This window comes from Rhipicephalus sanguineus, chromosome 4, assembly GCF_013339695.2.
Source record: "Rhipicephalus sanguineus isolate Rsan-2018 chromosome 4, BIME_Rsan_1.4, whole genome shotgun sequence".
Taxonomy (NCBI): Eukaryota; Metazoa; Arthropoda; class Arachnida; order Ixodida; family Ixodidae; genus Rhipicephalus; species Rhipicephalus sanguineus.
Window position 1 is genome coordinate 26,062,256 of NC_051179.1, and position 22,453 is coordinate 26,084,708.

General features: G+C 42.5%; 1 protein-coding gene across 1 annotated transcript; it reads right to left on the bottom strand.

Moving 5' to 3' along the window:
* Positions 1 to 1,762: 1,762 nt before the first annotated feature.
* On the bottom strand, positions 1,763 to 22,220 carry LOC119389648 (GPI transamidase component PIG-S). The gene is made up of 14 exons (XM_037657004.2): positions 22,116 to 22,220; positions 21,231 to 21,367; positions 20,416 to 20,608; positions 19,589 to 19,726; positions 18,490 to 18,599; positions 14,876 to 14,996; positions 14,669 to 14,730; positions 14,238 to 14,352; positions 13,190 to 13,279; positions 11,706 to 11,935; positions 10,738 to 10,866; positions 4,796 to 4,898; positions 4,646 to 4,703; positions 1,763 to 1,953 (listed from the first exon to the last, which is right to left on the bottom strand). The coding sequence occupies exons 1-14, from the start codon at positions 22,168 to 22,170 to the stop codon at positions 1,836 to 1,838; spliced, it is 1,659 nt and encodes a 552-aa protein (XP_037512932.1). The 5' UTR covers positions 22,171 to 22,220; the 3' UTR covers positions 1,763 to 1,835.
* Positions 22,221 to 22,453: the final 233 nt, after the last annotated feature.

The window sequence follows — 22,453 nt, forward strand, 5'->3', positions numbered from 1 at the left end:
ATGAGCCGATTTTGGCAAAGCTGCATTAGTAATGGAACAATTACTATTCCACTGCTCGTGTTGAAAGCTGGGCTAGTTGGATAGTGGCTTCATGAAACGCCCTTTGATTGCTAGGGAAAATGCACCAGGGTTGCATAGAATGGGCACTTGTTGCTGTGCAGCAGATGTATATCTGTTTCCTAGCACTGTAACCATGTTAGAGAAATGAAGACACCACCCTTCTATTGTGTTGTGTTTGGTGTCCAAAACTGTGCAATGCAAGATGACACACTGCTAAAGATGAAACAAAAACTTGGAGTACGCTTGAGCTTCACCTTCAAGAGCAGAACGCGATAGCGTAATCGGGGCCTGTTCGCATTGCCTTCTCAATTGCTAGCCTGGCTTCGTTTCTTTGTGAGCACCTCAACTGTGCTGAAAGGAAAGAAACGTCTGTGTTGTATCAAACTATCCTAGAATACCTAACGCAAGTGCAGTTGCGAAGTGCCAACTATGCCATAATTCTTCCTTTTGCGAAAATTGGGCAAGCACCCGCTATGCGTCCGTGCTCAAGCAATGTGCGTTTTTTTACTGCTCTTTTTCTGTTTACGCAACCAATGCGCCGCTCCTTTCGCAACTATGAGTGTTAGTTTTTAATTCTTTTTCTGGGTATTCTTAGTATTGCTTTGCCATTTAATTCTATTTACTTCATCGTCTTGCCAGCACATTATTGTAAAAGGTTTAAACTGCACGAAGAAAACGAGACCGAAAGAGGAGCACATATACACACACTGCGCTCGTGTGTGTGTATTGCTTCAGCATATTATTATTGCAGACTCTCTTCGCACTCATGCATCGGTTCCTTTTTTCTTTTGTTCTGTGATGCTCCCCTTAATGCTTCCCAAGGTACTTTTAAATAAAAAAATAAGGCAACAGGTGCACCCGCACACACTGTTGATGCTGTTGCTCATAGTGACAATTAATTGTGCCTGTGCGCTTTGCAATTGGTGGGCCTTTGACCCAACCACTCGTTGCACAAATCACATGTTTTGACAACTGGTGTGATTCTATGCTTCTGTCACGCTGTACTTAAATGAATTGAGTAGTCTTCTCGCACTGCATGACATTCGTATAGGGCATTTTCCCAAAACAGTTTCAAGTATTGGCAAGACTATGTGGTAGAACACCAGCTTGCCATGCAGAGATACTGGGTTCGATTCCCACTCAAGCCGAAGATATTTATTATTTATTGGCGTCTTCCTCGAATTTTCGGTCACAGACAGCACTAATTTTTCGCTCACAACCAACGACGCTGACACAGACACTGGAATTTCTGCAAAATGAGCTCTTTAAGCTCTCGCGTTAATATTGGCCAGGTGTTGTTTCCTTCACGTCCCTTGTTTTAGGCCAGACAAAATGTAGTTGCGCTTCAATGTAACAAAGTAGCGCATGTGTCAGAAAAAACTTTTTTTGCTTCGAGGGTTCGGCATTTCAATTGCACTATGCCACGTGTTCCTAAAGCCTTGCACTTCCACTACACTTTGCATCGCCCATTTATACTGCCATTTATCTTGAAGGATTCTGTGATTGAATCTAATACATCTCGGGATCTTTACTGATGGTTGGAGATTAACACCAACCCCAAAAGGTAATCTTTATCTGATGTCCCGATTTCATGTGCGTGTTGACCAGGTTGCCAAATTGTTTCCCTGCGTTCCAAGTCGCAAGTGAATTGACAACAAGCAAGCAGTCACACAAATCCACTGATCATATACAAAAGTGTTCGTTGAGCATATATTTAACATATTGTACAGTTGCGTCGAAATAACTTAATCTATGAGGTCTTGAACTAAAACCATTTAGTCTTGCTTCTCTGTCTTCGATATTTTTCTGTTCCTGTAATAAGTCCAAAGGCCGCGTATGGACATCACAACTGGTAGGCTTATGGGCAGAAACAGAGGAATGTAGATGGCATATCTGTAAAAAAGAAAAAAAAGAAAAAAAGAGAGAAAGGGTTGAAGTAGGGGAGGGGGTACTACACATTTCGGCTCAAAGGCTAATGTCTTTGTGTCTTTGTTTTACTGCTCATAAACCATCATGAGAAATGGGGGGGGGGAGGCACCCTTTTCAGATGCAGTTCATGCATGAATGAGATGGAACTGTACTTCTAGTCAAGAGTTCTGCAAAACATCATTTAGTCGGGTAATGGCATGGTTACTAAAAAAAGGTCACTGATAATATCATTGTAAAAAGTAAGAAGCACCGACCATAAGAAAAACACTTAAAACAAACAAGATGTTCCGGCTCCCACACGGGAGCCTTGTTCACAATGAAGTCTAAAAGTTATGATAACCTATGTGCATTTTAATAGGTGCCGCAAGCATCGCGCATACACATGCATACACATGAAATGTCTTGTTTGTTTCAAAAGCATTTTTAGTGTGGTCGGCGTTTCTTACTTTTTACAATGCCTCCTCCCGACTAGACGAGATTCCGTCAAACCCCGGATTTCACTGATTATATCAAAAACACAAAATGACCTTTTGGGCTCAATACAGATCTTTTGTTCAAAATCCAAGACACAGATGATGTCAGTTTTTACAACAGGTACGTTGGTGGGTACCCCTTGCATTAATTAAATACTCTAACTGTAGAAACAGCGCTAAAACACGGGACGAACGAGGAAAGGACACAAACAACGGCGCTGACTAACAACCAAATGTGTTTTATTCTTCCAGTCTGCATTTATATACTCCGCCACAATCTCAACAAAGCAAAAGGCAAAGAAACATAGAAAAAGATGATTAGCCTGCGCAGAGGCCAAAAAATCTTCAAACAGACAGAAACGTTAACTCCTTCGGAAGGAGGGAGATCGAGGGGAGGCTGACACATGCTTCTCCGCCATTATAGATATGTACGCTTCAGAAATGACACGCGCCCGTTCATCATGGTACTTCGACAGGAAAATGGAATCTTTAAAAGATGGCTGGCAACCACATTCATTACAGTGAAGCGACAATTGACTATCTCTGGCTTGTTTACGGACGTTGTTTGCACGCTCGCGCATGCGGTCATTAGCGCACCGCCCCGTTTGGCCGACATAGTAACGGCCGCAAGAAAGAGGTATCTTATACACAACACTATCACAACATTCAACATACTTCTGGCGATGCTTTTTGCTGCATCTTTTTGTCTTGGTCTCTCGATTTACTTGCTGACACAGGCTACCAAGCTTATTTTTGGCAGAAAACAACAGTCTAACGCCTGCCCTGCTGACCACTTTCTTCAGATTATGTGCCACCTTGTGCACATAAGGAATAACCACTACTTTCTTCTGCGGGTGTGTCACTGATTGAACAGCAGGTGAGCACTTGCTTTTAAAACCAGACACGAGGCTTTCTGCGATACTGGTCAAAAGCGTTCCTGGAAAACCTGCAAGCTTCAGGCGTGCTACTTGAGAACAAAAGCTCGCTTCGACTTGGTGGTCACAGGACCTCTCAAGCGCCGCCTTCATGCAAGCCCTTGCAATACCGCGCTTGACAATTTTTGAATGCGCAGAAGAAAAGGGAAGAAGGCTCTTTTGAGACCTAGGCGCATAACACCAACATACATCGCTGTTTGAGAACGAACAGCCATGTATGTTGGTGTTATGCGCCTAGGTCTCAAAAGAGCCTTCTTCCCTTTTCTTCTGCGCATTCAAAAATTGTCAAGCGCGGTATTGCAAGGGCTTGCATGAAGGCGGCGCTTGAGAGGTCCTGTGACCACCAAGTCGAAGCGAGCTTTTGTTCTCAAGTAGCACGCCTGAAGCTTGCAGGTTTTCCAGGAACGCTTTTGACCAGTATCGCAGAAAGCCTCGTGTCTGGTTTTAAAAGCAAGTGCTCACCTGCTGTTCAATCAGTGACACACCCGCAGAAGAAAGTAGTGGTTATTTCTTATGTGCACAAGGTGGCACATAATCTGAAGAAAGTGGTCAGCAGGGCAGGCGTTAGACTGTTGTTTTCTGCCAAAAATAAGCTTGGTAGCCTGTGTCAGCAAGTAAATCGAGAGACCAAGACAAAAAGATGCAGCAAAAAGCATCGCCAGAAGTATGTTGAATGTTGTGATAGTGTTGTGTATAAGATACCTCTTTCTTGCGGTCGTTACTATGTCGGCCAAACGGGGCGGTGCGCTAATGACCGCATGCGCGAGCATGCAAACAACGTCCGTAAACAAGCCAGAGATAGTCAATTGTCGCTTCACTGTAATGGATGTGGTTGCCAGCCATCTTTTAAAGATTCCATTTTCCTGTCGAAGTACCATGATGAACGGGCGCGTGTCATTTCTGAAGCGTATCATATCTATAATGGCGGAGAAGCATGTGTCAGCCTCCCCTCGATCTCCCTCCTTCCGAAGGAGTTAACGTTTCTGTCTGTTTGAAGATTTTTTGGCCTCTGCGCAGGCTAATCATCTTTTTCTATGTTTCTTTGCCTTTTGCTATGTTGAGATTGTGGCGGAGTATATAAATGCAGACTGGAAGAATAAAACACATTTGGTTGTTAGTCAGCGCCGTTGTTTGTGTCCTTTCCTCGTTCGTCCCGTGTTTTAGCGCTGTTTCTACAGTTAATCATGAACCAACCAGCCCAAATGCGTACCTTATTAAATACTCTAGTGCAAAGTAGTAGCAACTTACTTTTGATCGTCTGGAAAGTATAGAAGTGCCAGCAACGAGGGATCGAAGAAGGCTTTCTCTGTAAGAATTTAAAATGGAAGTTAGCAAGACCTAGGCATTTATCTAAATCAGATGTATCGACAACGAACAACATTAAAAAGAAAGGCTTACCAGAGGCCAAAAATGCAGCCTCGGCGTTTCGGAAGGCATTCTCCAAGTCTCCTTTGTTCAAGAGATCGAAGCTTTTCTTTGCATATGATACAGATGAGTAAATCTACGAGGAAAATGAGGCCTTCAGAAGAAGCACAGTTATAGAAGGTCTTAATACTAATCTACAATGGCAATACTATACAGCAGTGCTGGGCAGTATCGAAGATACATGTATCTTAGATACTATCTCAGATACTCTTTGGGTATCTTGTATCTGTATCGCGATACATCTCGCAAGACGAATATCTGTATCTGTATTTCCGATACATTCAATAATGTATCGTGTATCTTAAGATACAAGATACTCCTATAGAAACACCAGCGTACGAAACAATAATCGCTGGCTCAACTCCGCTTCTCAAGCTGGTACTGGTGCTACTAAAGCGCCTCAGTAAAACTCAGCGCAGTGACATTATTTTATTTTTCCGGCAAAGTCCACCAGTGAAGGCAGGCAATGAAGTATGCGCGTCCGTTTTGGTGGAGCAGAGCAACTTGACAGCGCTCGCGTAGTCACGACAGAACAAGCGCGCGAACGTCCAGCTTAGCTCACGTGCCTTTCGTTTTCTCGATTTTTTTTCTTTTTTCGTGTGCCAGTGCCATGATACTTACCCTTATCCACTGTCCAGCGCCGCGTACCACAACGCGTGCGGCGACTATCGCGCAAATTCTGATGCCGCTCCCCTGCGCAGTGCTTCGTTACGAAATCTGAAGTATAGGGTTGCTTTGCTTGTCGTGGCTTTCACACACAAGCGATTTGAAGGATCTTGTGGATGTAAGTTCGACTTACATGCGATTGACTTATGTGCAAATAAGATCCGAACTGTAGCACCACTAGTACCGATGCTAGATCTAATAGATGAAGCGCTTATCTAACAGAATATATGTTCGTGTACCGTATCTTTTTCTTCCTGCTGTCAATCCAATTCCGGCCGCGGCGGTCGCATTTTCGATGGAGGCGAAAATACTTGAGGCTCGTGTACTTCGATTTAGGTGCACGTGAAAGAACTCCAGGAGGTCAAACTTTCCGGAGCCCTTCACTGCGGCGTCTCTCATAATCGCATCGTGGTTTTGGGGTGCTAAACCGTAACAATTATTATTATTATCTTCCTGCTATCTTTATTCAAAGAGCTCTTGAAATCATAATTTGATTGTTAGCACAAGTTCTTCCTTAGTTGTCCTTCTTTTGCGTCCCGTACATTACCTAGGGCTCTGAACTTTTTTCCGGTCTGGTCGCACAAATATGCCTATTGTAACGTGCTGCCAAAATAAATTCTCTGCTTTATTCTTACATTGAACTATCTGCTTTATTTCTGCTACTGTTTGCACATTTACTGTTCTGCGAGGTGATTTTGAAAACAAATATGTAATCATGTGGGCGCGCACTGAGTATGCAGTACCAAACATCCTGCTAACTGCTTAGAAAAAGAGCGAAATTGAGTTTGCATCATAATTATGAAAATAATTATGAGCCATAATTAAAGTTGTTAGGAACGGGATTCGAGAAACATTGCTATACCAAATGATCTGTTTTTCTCATGAGCGTCCCAACGAGCCGTTTCAGTCAATTTTTGATAGGCACCAAATATTTTTACTGTCTTACATTAACAAGTTCAAGATGCTTCATGATTAATTGTCATAGCTATTAAGGGTGCCGCCTGTACTGTGTTTCAATACTTATTCACGATGAATGTTTGATACAGAACGACTTTTCTATTGTATTTATATATATATTTGATTTGTTTTCCCTTTTTAGGACTACCTAATTTTTTTACTCTTACTAATCGCCAGTTAATCGGACATATAGGTGGCAATACCGTGAATAGCAGCGCTGTGCTGCGACGATTTGTGCAACTTGCCACGCGCTCTCATTTCTTTATTTTGGTGGGATCGAGTTTAAACTGCAAAAACATTATTAGCAGCGCTCAGCTCAAGACACGTCGCGATGTTTCGGAAGCTTCGCAGTTGTTTCAGGTTGTTCTGTCAAGATTACGCGCGAATCCCAGCCGCGGCGGCCACATTTCGATGGAGGCGGAATGCTCGAGGCTCGTGTACTTAGATTTAGGAGCACGTTAAAGAACCCCAGATGGTCGAAATTTCTGGAGCCCTCCACTACGGTGTCCATCATAATCATGTCGTGGTTTTGGGATGTAAAACTGCAACAATTATTACTAAAATTATGCGCAGGACGCGAGCACTGTAGTTCATTCGGGAGCTTACGCGAGCACCATCGGTAACGATGGAAGGTTCGATCGCAGATGTGACCACGCGTTCCGTCTATGATCAGAATACCGAAGGCCAACGACATTTATTGCCGCTATCAGTGTACAGAATGCTTTGCTTGTATTATGAGTTACTCAGTTTTCTGGGCACAAGTTTGCCAGTGAGCAGTTTAGACTCTACCAGAGTGACTGCCGCCTTCTTTATCCTTACCACCACGTGACAATACAATAGGTACTAGGCATTTCTGGGGTGAACATATTCTCTCGTTGAAGAAAAATTGTTGAAAGATTGCACGTTAGTGAATATATTGATAACGAACCCTTTACTCCAGCAGATAAGTAGAGCATGAAAAGTCATTGCAGTTTTATGAGCTCTACGCATACACAGTGCGTCAGGAAAAATATCGCCAGCAACGTTGTTGCTACTGAACACCGGTGGTTCGGTATTGCGTGAACGGTCTTTTACAGACAAGGTAAAACTACACACCGGCATTTGCGCCATCGTGCGAAGGCTTCGTATTAAAGTTCTTGTGATTAGATCGCAACCGGCTAGCTGGTCGGCAAGCTGAGCAGCGACTCCCATCAATTACAAAAATGACAAGCAAGAGCCGTTATCAGTGAAGAGCTGTCCTGTTAAGCAGCCAAAACAAACCCCAATAAGTTCTGTCGGAAGTAAACTAATGCATTTGGAGCAAGAAGGACAATACTCTTGAAATACTAACACACATTTCACTAAAATTAAACAAAATTGGTCACATTAAAGAAATTTTCAAGCAAACCTTTTTGTGCATAGGCGTTCGCTACTACATTAGGGGGTCTATAATAACAAATTTGCGAATGTATCGAAGTATCTTAAGATACAATTGCCAAGTATCGTATCGGATACAATTATTGCGGTAGTATCTTGTATCTGTATCTCCAATACTTCTTGCCTGTGTATCTTGTATCGTATCGCGATACAATTTCAAAGTATCTTTGCCCAGCCTTGCTATACAGGGTGTTTCAGCTAAAAAGCACAAAGTATTAAAAAATTGAGCATAGGCGCTGCGTGTCTCCAATTAGCGCAGTGTTCTGAGCCATATAGAGCACATCAGAATATTTTTTCCATGCCACCAAGTTCAGTAATTAACAAAGATTGCTTAATGAACTTTTGAAGTCTCTAGAGAAAAATCTTCGATACAGAAGTTGTAGCGCTTGTCCAGAAACATCAAATTTCTAAATCTGTGCTAAGATAACTCCCCTGCATAATTTTTTTCCAGCCTTTCTTTAAAGAGCGCTAATTTTAAAAAACACCAAGTGACTGCCGCCTAACGCGTGGCGCATTTAGTGCCCTCAAATGTAACTCGAACGAATTATCAAAGGCTGCTCCGCGCACAAAAGTCGATTGAGTAGGCTGCCGGTGGCTACGATGGACACTAAATGATGATAGGGGTGTACCGTCTAAAGAAAAAAAATCTACGAAAGAATGGCTGCCATGTGTGAGTGAATCTTTTATCTTGGTCCTTCATCACGCTGTCACCCTCGACCTTTCCAATGTGTTTCTTCATTGGGGCGAAAAGAAAAAATGCCTAAGCTGCCTCAAATGCTGCCTACGGTCTCATGTAGCATTTGCTCCGTGGCTGCCGCTTTTTCATTGAAGAATTTTTTTGTTGTTGTTGATACGGTATGCTCATTTTGTCGCTTAACGTCTATCGCAGTCACCAATAACCTGTTCCATCGATCTGCGTGCGAGAAGCAGCCTTTGATAATTCGTCCAACTTACATTTGAGGGCACTAAAAGCGCCGCGCGTTAGGTTGCAGTCACGTGGTATTTTTTAAAATTTGCACGCTTTAAAGAAAGGCTGGAAAAGATACAGTGGACTTAACTTAAGATAGACTGAAAAATTCAATGTTTCTGAACAGGTGCTACAACTTTTGTATTGAAAACTTTTCTCTAGAGTTACTATTTCAAAAGTTCATTAAACAATGTTTGTTAATTACCGAGCTTGGTGGCATGGAAAAAATATTCTGACGTGCTCTATATGGCTCAGAACAATACTGCACTAATTGGAGACGTGTAGCGCCTATGCTTAATTTTTTAATACTTCGTGCTCTTTAGCTGAAACACCCTATAGCTGCCTGGATGTCACCTAGGTTATAGGACCTGTTATTTTTAGCAGCCTCTGTACACATAATAAATATTTATTAGGCATGTGCAAATATTAAAATTTAGGTTTGAAGCGAATTTGAAGCAAATAGTGATTTGGTCAAATAATTTCTAGTCAAGTTCGAACAGTATATGTCACATATTAGAAAGAAAAATGAGCATATTTGTCATGACCCAACTGGCCTGCACAATATTTTTTTAAAAATTGAAACAAGGCATGTGCAAATGTCATTCTTTTTGCTTCAAAGGGAAGTGGAAGCAACTTTGAATAGTAGCAGGATTTGACTTTTGGTAGAATGTAAGTGATAACCTGTAAAATATGTTACGTTTTAAAATTTACTATACTTACACATATAAGCCGGCATAACAAGCTTTTAAACTTAAAAAATTATGACTCGATGTGAGGGTAATATGGTCATTTAACCTTGAAGTGTGGCTTCACGGCAGTGTGGCTTTCTCCTGGATAGGTGTATTCACGGTACAGCACCCCTCCACTGCAGTGAAACCACCTATACAGGAGTTTAATGCGATTTATATATGTCTGTATTCGTTCATTTAGAATACTTCGAAATTTCGACTAATTTAAATTCGTGTAGAAGCGAATTCGAATACTGTAATATTCGTTCGAATATACGAAGTGCTCGAATATTCGCACATGCCAAATATTTAGTAAAAACAACGTTTAGGTTAGCATAATTACAAGCTATAGATTAATCCTGGAAAGAAAGCATTTTTCAGGTCGCAGAAGCAGAAAGACGCAATAGGGCGTAGGGAACACCATTAAAAAAAATGTATTTGCCCTACCATAATGAGATGGCTCCCATAAACTTAACGAAGGGCTCATTTGATCCAGACCTTGCATTTGATAATGTGGAGGTCAGCCACCAGGTGACTCAGCTCCTTTGATAGCAGGTCTTTGGACATTGGTGAAAAAATTGAAGGACGCTGACCAAGGTGGAAAATATTTACTGACCTTCAATGTTTTGACCAATGACCAGACGGGATTTCGTAAGACCCACAACTTCAGGTCTTCGAACAGCAAGAGCACAAATTGGTACTGTGAACACTCACATGTTCAAGTGGTGACTGGAATTGTTGGTTACACACTGGAAGTTGCAAGACATTTTACTGGAACAATTTTCAAATCGGTTCATTATTGGTTTTAATGCTGCCAGGAGAGTGGAGTCGCTGCTGGCAGAAACACTCTTCCTTGCATTCTTCCAAGTGCTGGAGCTGAGGAAGCGTGTCAAGCTTCCTACAAGCCCCGCCTCCTTTTTATCTTCTTTCTATTTTTCCTCGCAGTTAATCTCCAATGGTGGCCCTGTGCGCTAAGCACTGAACCGCTGTCAACAGTTTTCCGAGCAGCGCCTGCTGTGTAAGGTATGTGTGCATGCCACTTTCACTATCTCTAGAAATGTAACCTTCTGTCTTTGTGCCACTTATTAGTTTCATACGGTGGAGGCACGATTGCCATTGAGAGATCTACATACTACACTTGTTTGTATGTTGCCCCAGATAATTAGCGAAAAAACACTTACAAGTTCCCCGATTTCGTCCTTGACTACGATATTGGAGATCTTGCTGAGCAACTCTGAGAGCGATTTCAGAGAAGAGCTCGAAGTGGACAAGTAGTCCTGTGTCCTGCGCCTAAGAAGGAATGCGACATCCTGAAATGAAGAAAAAGAAAATCGACATCGAAATCTATAAGATTCAGCAGTATGGCGTGGAAAATGCAAAAGCTTTTCTAGTTTGTCACGTGAGCACAGGTGCCTCCACACGCCACCACACTGAGTACAGCCAAAGAGCGTCGCAATGACTCCCATTCAAGTCTGTACACCAGTTCTGTAACGTAATTGACCTTTAGCTTCTTTTATTGAAAGCCCCTAAAAACAGCAAATTCTTTATTTGTGCACTTCGATCGTCTACGTCGGGGGTCTCAAACACAGCCTGCGGACCTCTCACTAGCGGCCTAGCCCACACATGGCTGTGTTCGTGCCATGGATATTTTTCTTAATAAGTATGTTCATGAGCTATACACATGTGACTGGTCTCAAGTATCTTTTTTCTTGAGGACCCCATCCAGTCACCATGCGTTAAAACATCACCATGCAACTGTGGGACAGAAACTATATTTCAGAATCGGCGCCCAGATTTTAGTCAACCTGGAGATAAGTATTGATATGTTTCTCAAAACTTGCCATCAAATCCCCTACAGAAATGACCCATATACGAGATATGGGAAAGGCCTTCTTTTAGATGGCAATGGTAGACGTGAGCTGACATTTTGTTGAAGCTCCCCCCCAATTGCTCCAACCTTCTTCACCATCCCGGCCTATCGGGAGACTAAATTTCGGGACTGTGGCCCGCTAGCTGAGGTAAGCTTAAGACCCCTGGTCTATGTGAAGGCACTGAGGTGGTAAATGTGGGTGCGTTGCTCAAGCGATGGCTTACGACAGGATTCGGGTAGACATGTTACTGAATAAAAAAAGACAGAACACTGACTCACCAAATATGAAGGCACAGGGCTCTCCAAGTAATGCACTGCGCGATCGTAGCTTTTATCAGGCAGGCCAACAAGAAGACTGAGCTGGGCCAGGAACACTTGAAATACCGAGCGCATGTCAATCTCCACGGGCTGAGGCAGAACGTCGCCGGGACCCGGCAACTTGGCGACGTTGTAGAACAGAACCCCACCCCACTTGGGGGATAGAAACGAATTGGTTTCCAACTGGTTGCCTGTCGGAGGAAGGGCATACTACGTGAACGACGAAGGGTTAGCTGAAATGCATAACTTTCATTTTTTTTTTATTGCTGTACTCCATTTCATACATCAGGTGCAACACTATGGAAGCTAGTGGCACTTCTTGCAGCAGATGCTTTCAAACCAAGAAATATTTCAAAGAATTTAGCACCCGCAATGTTCTTTTGTTTTTTGTTTTTAGCCTGAGCAATACATGATGATGCTTTGTGCCTTAGAAGTAAATTAACCCCATTATTTAAACAGTTGTCAATAGGTCATTCTGAATTACTTAACGTCGCTTTATTTTCATACCATGCCCCCTGCGATTAGCTCCGGCAGCACGCAGCAGGAACTAATCGCCAAAGCCAAGCACGAGACGCGCAGACCTACACGTTTGGCTGACCGAACTTCTTGCATAGCATCCACAGCGTTGCATCTCATGTACAAATTAATGTATAGGCCAGCAAAGATCAAAACTTCAAGAGCTACTGTGACAACTGTAGAATTAGCCTCTGTCAAGAAGTCTGTTCACTTCGTGTATTACTTTTACTTTACTACAATCCTGCCACTCCCAATTGAAAGCGTAGCAGGTAGACACAAATTAACAACAAGTGTAACACAGTGAATTAATATATATGCCAAAATATAAGACTATCAACATACATAATGCGCATTCACTCTGGCATCATGTTACTCAAAGACTACTGCTATGACTACTACTAATAATAATAGCAACAATAACAGTGAATCAGGCCCATAGCCAGGAAATTTTTCGGGGAGGGGGGGGGGCACTTTACGAAAACCTTGATTACTTGGGGGAAAACACCTATTTTCATTACTTATTTTCAGTAAAACGCCCCCCTCCATCAAAATTTCGGGGGGAGGGGGGGACGAATAGTTACACAGGTAATAGACTGAAAATTTTACAAAGTGCTAAAAGTGTTGCAGCCATCAGAAGTAAGAAAGATATTGTGAAGTGTTAGATGGCATATGTATGATCAGGAAGGGTTTTTATACTACTAGTATTATCACGACTCACAATACACATTGTTTTTATTCTGCTACTTTGTAATCACTTCTCCCACTAATTGCATATGACACTGAGGGTAATCTACACAAAAAACAAAAACAAAGTATGTTTCATGCAACAACAACCATGAAACAAAAGGCACAGTGACAGCTTTCTTAGCAGCAATGAAAACCCGTCTGGCTGGAATAGTGGCTTCATTATATATAGCGCTTGTACGTACCTCGGTCGTCGTATATGTACAGCGGATAATGAGTTTGTGGCACCACGTAGACCACGAAGTTGAGGACAGGATGAATTGACGCTTGAAATCCTGCAGTAAAAGGGGCGAAATGCTAAGGCATCTGCAGTGAAATCCACAAATCGCACAATTTGTGCTAACATAGCATAATTAAAAGAAGAAAAAAAAGTCCAACAATGCTGATGAAAACAACCACTACAACTGCCTAGTGGGGGGTACGCAATGCTTTATTGCTTTAAAGTAATGGTAGTGACAATCACTTTGTAGTCGCTGTGGTACACCATGACGGGTTCTGCAACCAGTTTCACTACAATCATGGCCAAGACCAAATCCAAACACGATCCGTACTGCATGGTTGGTAGATTGGGATCATTGTAGCATACAAGTTCAATGTAGTCTCTCACAAACAACAGGAATATATCCTTCTTGTCGTTAAAAGGGGGACATGTACATTTACTTTTAACTCTTGCAAAAAAAAAAAACACAGTTTCTTACTGAGCAATCTGTGTGCATCAAAGCTGCTTTTCTAAACAAAGCACAACCTTGATATTTGTCATTGTTTCAGAAACTTGGGGGGGGGGGGGTAGGTCCTAGTAGTACTGAATACTGGGCGAATCGGCATTCCATAACTGGGCTGAAAAGCACACGAAACAAGGAACAGAGGCGAGAACGCAGACACAACAGTCATGTGTTCTCACCTCTGTCCCTTGTACATGCCACTTGTCAGCCTAATAATAAGGGGGCTACATTAAACAAGAAAAAAAAAGAAGAAAAAGACCGCAGTAATAAAAAATAAGCCTACAAAAAACAGACAGGATACATTGCACAATTTAAACGGTGCTTCTGAACACCGGTAGTGAAACCAACGAGAATGAAAGACAGAAATAAAAAAGGGAAGGACCAACAGAACCACAAGTGGCAGTCTTCAGAGTTGTGCTAGCTATTAACTATCAATGCCTTCACTCTTCAGGCATAAGCTTACTTTGTGAATGCTATGATGACAGTTTCAAGCAGTAACACATGTACTCACCAGTGCTTCCTTCAATTGGGTTTATGATCAGCGAAAGCTGGTCTGCAGTCGCTGTGTATGCATTGATGCTCTGGTTGAAGCGTCGCCTCAATTTCAGTGGAGTGAGAAACAGCACCTGCATTTGTGTAGTGAAAACATCCGCAAGGTGTTACAAAGACAGAACAAAAACGAGGAAAGATCAATCCTGCATCTTATGTATTGTGTGTCTCTGTTTAGTCCTGTTTTCGGTCATTCTCATGATGATATACAAGTGAAGTAACCTCTATGAGATGAACAAATGCGCACGCAGTAAAAGTTTTAATATTGTGGCTTTGCTACATTACGTACTGCATCCAGTAATGGAAAGCAGTTTCTCACAGTAAGACCAAACAGCCAGTTTGACAACTGCATAACTACTCAGTGAGAAACACACCATCAAAGGGTTACGATACCTGACTTCTTACGTGCACCTTGGCAACCAGTGAGATCTTGTCCAGAAATGGCTTCAAATACACTGCACGACAGAGTTTTTAAGGTCAGTCATGAAAGCCAGGCAGCCTTAAACCAAGACAAAGGCTATGCAGTTTATAACAAAATACAGTTTCTGCCTGCACAACAGAGAGCCTGTTATCAAAACTGAAGAAAACAAGTGTGCTCACCTTCAACTGCGTCCTCGATTCGCCACGAGACGTCCAGCGTCTGAGGCTCAGGAACAACAAGTGTGAAGGTAACGTCAAACTCTGTGGCTGCGCTCAAGGGTCTCATGCGTTCCTTGTCAAGCTGCACACAGAAGCAGACACAAAAACTATAAACGTCTGACATGGACATATTATTTAAGGCAAAGTAGAGAAAGCAAGAGAAAGGTTTAGCGTTTCACTCAAGCTCTTCAGGTGGTATTTAAGAAAACTTCAGCGCGAATCAAGACGGACCACAAAGAATAGAAGAGACAAGCACTGGCACTTACTAACAAGTGCTTTATTCTTCTCTCAGCATCGCATATATATGCCGTGGGAGGGTTTGTCCCATTGCTAAAAGTAGCATAAAAGTAATTGGAAATGTCAGCCTGCCTGAAAATGTCACCCGGTTATTGTCAAAAGGCCCCAAGTTTTGTACTCCTTCTAGTGTCACCGCCCGTGAATTGGTGGCTCTTAATAGATGTGTGGTTCCAAGGCACAGCAGGAAGTGTGTGAACATTGCTTACTTGAAGGTGTGGAGAGCCTGGATAAGACTACCCAAACAGGCTTCAAGCCGAATCGATGCCAGTGTACGACAGACATTGTCCTATTTGAAAAGCAATAAGCTATGCCTTTTGCAGGCAGATAATTAGGAAGGAGGGTTTGTTGTGGTGGAAAGAGGAGCTTTTAATGTAAAGGCCCTACAAGCGATGTCAATAAACTTTGTTTCTGTTAAGGAAAGCGAGGTCAGAATAAAATAGAGGTTCGTGTATTTGTAAAAGGTTGGCACTTGTGCCGCTCGCGAAAAGTATTCAGAAGAGTAAAGGCAATTGTTTATCTGTATTTTTGACAGCAAAGACATAAGCCTGATATGCCATTCAGAACCATTATCAGCGAGTCTGATTGTTGGCAGCGTAACGTAAGCCAATTCTTGCAGAAGAAACTAAAGTTGCTCGCTGTAAACGACCCATTCCGTACTAAGAATTCGGATGAAACAGTGCAGTTTTGTTGTGGCAATGGGCGCGTTAAGTTAAGGAGCTTGAGCGCACTCTAGCCGGCGGAGTGCGCTCTTGTAAATCTAACGGTTGAAAAGCGACTTCTGGTGCGTGATTACGAAGCGCGCTCTACGCACTCCAATCCTGAGACGGTGCGCGAGAGCTCGTGCCTGTTACGGCTTCCAAAGAAATGACGTGTTTCCGACTCTCTCCTCCAACGAATTGCATTCTCCTTCTCCACTCGTCCTTACTGTGGAAGCAACATAACATTCGCCATGTGACGGTTTCGTGCCCCCGAAAGCAGTCGGCGGAAATCACTGTTAAGCTAAGCTCCGAAGGCGTTGCACTGGAGCGCATTCGAGTGTGTTCCTTTGGAGTTCGGAGCGTGCTAACTTAACGCGCCCAATGAAAAAGTGGGTCATGTTTTCCTGTTGATGTACAGGATTTATTTTACTCTGTACCACAGCGTGAATTATTGTCTTCTGTGTGTGAAAGCATTGAAGAGAATGGTGCTATTCCGTTCCAGAACGATGTGGGGCTGACTGTGGCAAATTTCCTGAGTCTGTTAGAATTTTATCTTCAAGTCACTTTTATCATTTTTAACGACCAGCCATTTGTACAGCGGGATTAGGTCCTGTGTTGCTCCTGTACTTGTCGACATTTTTTAGCTCATGGTGACAGGTCCTTTGACAATGTTTTTAATGACTTGAAGGTTTTGAGGGTTTTTAGATATGTTGATGATTTTATTGTGTTCTTAAATGTTACTTCTGACTACCGGGAGACGGTGATTGGCATTTTAAATGTTTTTAGGCAACACGGACATGGGCTTATTTTCACCCATGAGCTGCCCCAAAATAATGTTTTACAAGTCCTGGACCTGACTCGAAGTATGTGACCATCACGTGTGTCCCCGTGCACAAAAGGAGCTGGTGTCTTTTAAGTCAGCCCATTCAAAAGTTGTCAAAAGAGGAATAGTGTCCACATGTATAGAATCGGCTCTCAAAAAGTCGTGTGAGCATAAAATGCAGGTGAGCTTTGATAATCAGGTACGCCGACTTTTGGCTGCAGGTTACCCTATGTCGCTGCACACAGCTGTTACCGAAGCCCTGTTTCAGAAAAGAAAAGCCAGTAAGAGGGCGACGTGTGAACGTGAGCTGTTCAGGTCTGTTGTGATGCCTTATCTTTATAAGGTCACACATCAACTCAAGAAAGTTGCTAACAGGCACAATGTCCCCATGGTTTTCTTTGCGCCCAACAAGCTCTCTAAGCTGTGCTCCCACACATGCGGTGGTAGCAATCATGGGTGCCAAATCAAGCACGATGTCTGCTATCTCCCTTGCTGCACCTGTGTGGTACACGCCATACCTCTGGTTTGTGGCAAAACCTACATCGGACAAACTGGGCGCTGCATAAACGAGAGACTTGGGGAACATGCACAAAAAATAACTAACAATGTTGACAAAGGAGCACAACTTGTTGCTCCTCTTAACTCCTGCCACAACTGTGCTCCGCGATTTCACGAGATGTTGATTCTCGGCAGAAGCAATAACGAACATGCTCAGCTTGCCTTGGAAGCATACCACATCAAAAAAAGGGAGCTGATTGTATCAGTGATACCTCTATTTCTTTGTACTCCTCAGAACATGAATTTATGCGTGCACATCTTGGTTAGATATCTATGTTTTTATGTATGCAATACGTCGCTACGCATGCGCATGCAAGGATTGTGGTTGTGGCATATATATGCGATGCTGAGAGAAGAATAAAGCACTTGTTAGTAAGTGCCAGTGCTTGTCTCTTCTATTCTTTGTGGTCCGTCTTGACTTGCACTGAAGTTCTCTTTTTAAATGCTATGTACCAACTAGGCCCAACAAAAGTTTTACTGTTCTTCAGATGGTGCTTTAAGAACGTGTGTGCGTGACATGTTGACCGGCACAGCAGCAACTGCTTTTGCTTAGCAATATCTGCACTCTCGCTGCTAACGCTTCTTATAATAATGTTTCTCTGAAGAGAAGCACACCAACGATACTTTAGGAGTTGCGCCTCAATGAAGCACAAAATGAGCCTGTGCCTGGGTTAAAATCGATGTTTTGACATCTTGCCCAGATGGGCAGTAAATATGTGGCAAAAGAAACAAAAGACATCAACGAAAACAGCATTCTCAATACGTATTAGTCATTTTGGCTGCCAGAACAAGGCTACCTAGGTGCCTTAAGACCCACAGAAGCCTTGCTTACAAACGCTAACTGCTTGAAACAGTAAGCTTAGGAATATTTTAGTATGGTGACCCAGGCATCTAGCATTTGGAGCTGAAACACTGCCGTCGTTGTAGTTCAGCATTTTTTTTTTGTAGCCTGAATAGTGAGAATTCGAAATAATTAAATCCAGTTTCTTTTCTCGTTGAGTCAATATTGTGATTAGCAGCTGGTACATGCCCTCCAAGTTTCTTTTCTTTGACATTATGCACATTGTTCCAAGTGTCGAAAGCACTTGAGAGAATGAAATGAAATTCTTGTTCCTACACTATTATCGTTAAACAATGATATGCTTCCTTGCTGCAATGCCTGCCATCTCAAACAATTGTTAGATGCGGCACATGCTTGCCTTTGCTCGTTCCGTAACCTTGTGTGAAGTGTGCAATCTCTTCAGCATGCTCTCCCTGATGGCATATTGCTTCACAGCACCGACAATGTTGTTGCACAGGGCACCAACATCTGCAAATGACAATGATGGTTACACCTTACACACGGCACATTGTTGGTTTTCGTTTGTGCATTACCTGTGCCACAACACTGAGTGAAACAGCAATTATCAATGACTAACAGGACAAATTTGAGTGAAGGCAGCACTACATAGGTTACAACATTTTGTGCAGGTTAAGATATACAAGAATGTACATTTCCTCATAATTAACACAGAATGGTGCTTTTAAATATGACTTATTTTTCTAGCACACCTAGTTGTGCAACAGAACATGCTTCCAGATCCTCTGGCCAGTCCGCCTAGATTTGGTGCATTTTAAAATTAACTGAATGCATTTACTTATTCAGATAAACTGGTGCTTTAATTGCCAGCCTGTTCTGCTGCACAGTGCTCGCAATAATTACAACAACGCAGTATACAACATGCGTAATGCAACCAGTGCAACCCTCAGTTGAATGTCACAGCATGGTTCATGTGAATTTATTCCTCTCAGCTATTGTGACCTGTGTTTCCACTCATATAACGATTCTTTCTCGACCAGGAGCTGAGAGCAAACAAAGACAAAATATGCAATGAAACATAACATTTACACAACATCGTAAACCAAGTAGGCCTTCTACCAACCTTACTGATGAAGCAAGAAACATGCTACATTTTTGCTCATTGACATTATCGAAAAGAATACAGAAGAACTTAAAAACCCTGCAGAATTATTTCAAGGTCCGTGTATCATCAATGATTAAAAATAATTGCTGGGGTTTTATGTCCCAAAACCGCAATACGATTATGAGAGACGCCGTAGTGGAGGGCTCGGGAAATTTTGACCATCTGGTGTTCTTTAATGTGCACCAAAATCTAAGTACACGGGCCTCAGGCATTTCGCCTCCATTGAAAAGCGGCCGCCAGAGTCGGGATTTGATCCCGCGACCTTCGGGTCAGCAGTCGAGCACCATAACCACTAGACCACCGTAGCGGGGTGTATCATCAATGAATAACTCACCCTTATTTGCCTTTACATATATGATCTGGTGCAGTCCAATAGTGACCGACTCATCAGTGCTTCCTTCTGGAACTATAACAACATAGAGCCGGTTCTGAGACCTGAACAGGTCCGTCTTGTGGAGTACTTCATCGACATCTGCAAGACAAGAGAAGTAATTTTTTGCTTCAATTTATGGTACCTCTTTTTTCCATGTAATCAAAATCAGCTACACAATATATTTCATTGCTTCTGAAAGTGCAGTCGAACAAACCTTGTTACATCAAAGTCACTCAAATTAAATCCAGAGTTCAACAGAAGCCTGTCTGCTTGGGAAATTGTGAATGCCAACTAACCGTTTCGGCCCCACTATGGGGGATCTTGTTGAACTTCAATGAGTGATATCGGGCGCATATTGCACAACTTAGGTGAGTACAGCGTTGGAATAGCAATGTTCAAATTAAATCAAATACATGTCTCAGTAGAAAACAAAGGTACCAAAGCTAAAAACTATTCTAACTTGAAATTGGGTCTGACTTCCTTTCACATAACAACACATGGTAGGGTACAAGAAAAATAAAGATGCCTATAAAACTCCTCAAGGCACAGGGCAATTTTTAAAACAAGCGCGGTGTTATAACAAAGCATAAGCAAAATTCAAGCACAAATATACGTATGAATGGTTTCAATGTTTGTCCATCCACCATGACATTTGCACAGCCACAATGCAGAGTTCAATCAACAAAGCTTTAGCACCTGTTGTCATCATGCCAGGCGGTAGGACTTATTTTCAAGTAAAAAAATAAATGCCTGTAAGGAAGCAAGGGAAGAACAATTACGAGGCTTACCAGAGAGCTGCTTCGTAAAAAGTGTTGTTTCATTCTTATGGGCTTCTCGCATGGTCCATTCATACACGAAGCTAACTTCAGGTATGTTTGCTGCATCTTGTCTGCTGGCCTCCTTAAGGTGCTCGATAAATCCTTCGCGAACTGGAGCACTAGCGTCACATGACACCACTTCTACCTTTATACGATGCACAGCCTGCACAGCAGAAAAAAATGTCATCGGCTTGTATGTGTTGATTTCAGAAGTTCTACCTCCTTGCAAAAATAGAACAGCTGACATGAGTGCTGAAAATGAAACAAAAATGTCGAACACACTATTGTAATCGACAAAATTTTTTTCGTAATGTAGCATAACCGCAGCATGCTTTGCTAAGAGTAGAAGTACGCACAGTCAACAAATAAAGTCACTACGACTATTGGATATGAATACAACATTCTTGTGAAATTACATGTTGTCTACAATTATGGCAATTGAACACACCTAACACTGTGCACCTGTCGTTTACAGCGCTGCATAAAACATTCTAGTGCCGTACATAATGCACCCGTCTAACAGATGCAGTGCTTTGAGGTTCCTTTCATGATGCATGCTAATCAAGTGGAATGAATGTCTCAGTATAACTAAGTGAGACAAGGCATGACTACTTTCAACTTTTGATCAGAAGCAGGTTGTCTCATTAATGAAACTTGTCTCATTAATGAAAAGAAAGTCATTCAGGTTAGACGGCAAGTCCCCGTCTAGACGGTCCATTCTCGCCCAGCCTCCTCCCATAAACTGGGTGTACACATTTCATTTGGGCAAAAAATGTCATACATACCGTCTTCGTGCTGAGTGTCTCAATTTCATCGTATGGCAGGTTCACCCTGTACACCGTGGTCGTTTTCCACCACACTGGCAAGCCCACAAAGACAAACATCAGGATGAAGGATATGCTCGCACTGACGTGCGTCAGACCTGAGGGGGAAAAAAATAAAGAAAGCAATACAGTCGAGTCACCCCTATGAACACCTTTTCTATGCACCCAAACCAACTGGCCCACCTATCTGTTATTCTGCACCTTTTTTAAAGTTTGTTACTCCCTCAAGATTCATGCGTTTTCATCGTCACGCTTCTATGTATGTTACTCCCTTGAGATAACGCGCTTTTATCGTAGCCCTTTACACCCTTTTCAAGTTTGTTACTCCTTCGATATCGATGGGCTTTCAATGTCACCCTTATGTACACCTTTTCCAAGATTTCAGCGCCCTCGAGATTAGGGACCGTACTCGAGATCGATGCGCTTTGATCATCAACATTCAGTACGCCTTTTTTTTTTTTTTTGGAATTTCTTACTCCCTCATGATAACTCGCTTTTATCGTTGGTCTTTACACCTTTTTCAAGTTTGTTACTCCTTCGAGATCGATGCGCTTTCAGTCACCCTCATGTACACCTTCAAGTTCCTTCAACGCCGATGCACATTCATCGATCTTGAGGAGACGGTGAAAGCCGTTTCTTGCATGAGAACGGCGATACATCGGAGACGCTCACTGCTAAACTACGAGCCGTTGCAAAACTAGCTCCATTGCGATCACCGTATCAAATCAAATACAACGTCCAACTCAATTTGTCTGCTGAGTGCCGGTGACAACTCCTTTAGCGGCAGCGAGGACAACGTGAAATACGTATTACTTTTTGTGCCCGTCGCTTCAACCGGGTTCTTACCTTTCTTTTCGCCATGTTCCAATGATCTACCTGAAGGCGCCGAAGAGGAAGACATCAGGGAAATGCGAATCGGAAACTGGGAGGGTTCTTCGGCAAGTGCAGTCGACGCACTTGCATTTGGCAATTGTTGGATTGGATTGGCTTTGTGTAAGCCGCAGCAGAAGAGAAAACAGAAAGAATTTTTTTTATTGTTCTCAAAAGCGTATTGTAATAGAACTAAAGAAACACTCGATAATTTTCGGTTCTGTTCAACTTTATAACACCGCTAACACGGTCACTACATAATGCGATAAGAACAGGTGCAGCGTTCATGCGCAAAAATAATTCCGCATGTTGAT